Here is a 749-nt window from a genome sequence, read left to right as displayed (position 1 = left end):
TATATATCCGTTCTATTACTCCAGCACCACCTGGTTCGTTGATCTGTATAGCTGACAAGGCGGTGCAAACTCCGCGACTGGGGATGACGGAAGTATTACATATACGGTACGGCACGAAGATTCTCAATGGTTCGCTCGAAATAATGAACCTGCCTACACTGATGGACATTATCTTAAGACGGGACATGATGAAGGGTCTGAGGTTATACATAGGGGGTATCAAATCACTTCTCGCATATATCAACCCCGTGGAGCTTGATAAACTACTGAAACCTATACAACGTCGTCAGTCACCAAATACAACGGAACCAGCTGACACTCGACAACGGTTGACATCGGCGTTAGAGGCGAACGCAGCGATTGCAGACAACGCACAATGTCGCCTCGAGAGGAGTGAAGTAACGGTACCGGACACTACGCGTGAACAAGCCATGAGCATGCGCAGATCCACACGTAATTGCGTATTGGACCGATGGCTACCTTACGTCGACGAACAAGTACAGAAGTGATTGGAGGACATATTCATTAATCGACTCCAACATCAGTCTATCTACCACTGCTCACTGTACTCACGTTTGACAGTGAAGGCAACGTCAAGAGGGTGAGGGTGTGTTTAGACATGCGCGCGGTGAATGTACTCATCCCAGGTGACCAATTCTTATTTCCGAAAGTTAACAGACTCATTCCGCTCAAGAGAAAGAGGTACTACACAACACTGGACATCTCGGCGGCCGATATATCCGGATTCA

At 47.8% G+C, this 749-nt stretch overlaps 1 protein-coding gene across 1 annotated transcript; it reads left to right on the top strand.

Annotated features, from left to right (window-relative positions):
• Positions 1–83: 83 nt before the first annotated feature.
• SARC_00966 (hypothetical protein) lies at positions 84–509 on the top strand (the record flags this gene model as incomplete). The annotated part of the gene is made up of 1 exon (XM_014305348.1): positions 84–509. The coding sequence occupies one exon, from the start codon at positions 84–86 to the stop codon at positions 507–509; it is 426 nt and encodes a 141-aa protein (XP_014160823.1).
• Between the last annotated feature and the right edge of the window lie 240 nt (positions 510–749).

Source organism: Sphaeroforma arctica (assembly GCF_001186125.1).
Source record: "Sphaeroforma arctica JP610 unplaced genomic scaffold supercont1.34, whole genome shotgun sequence".
Lineage (NCBI taxonomy): Eukaryota > Ichthyosporea > Ichthyophonida > Sphaeroforma > Sphaeroforma arctica.
The sequence above is the reverse complement of the archived record's forward strand: the minus strand, read 5'-3'. Positions and strand labels throughout refer to the sequence as shown.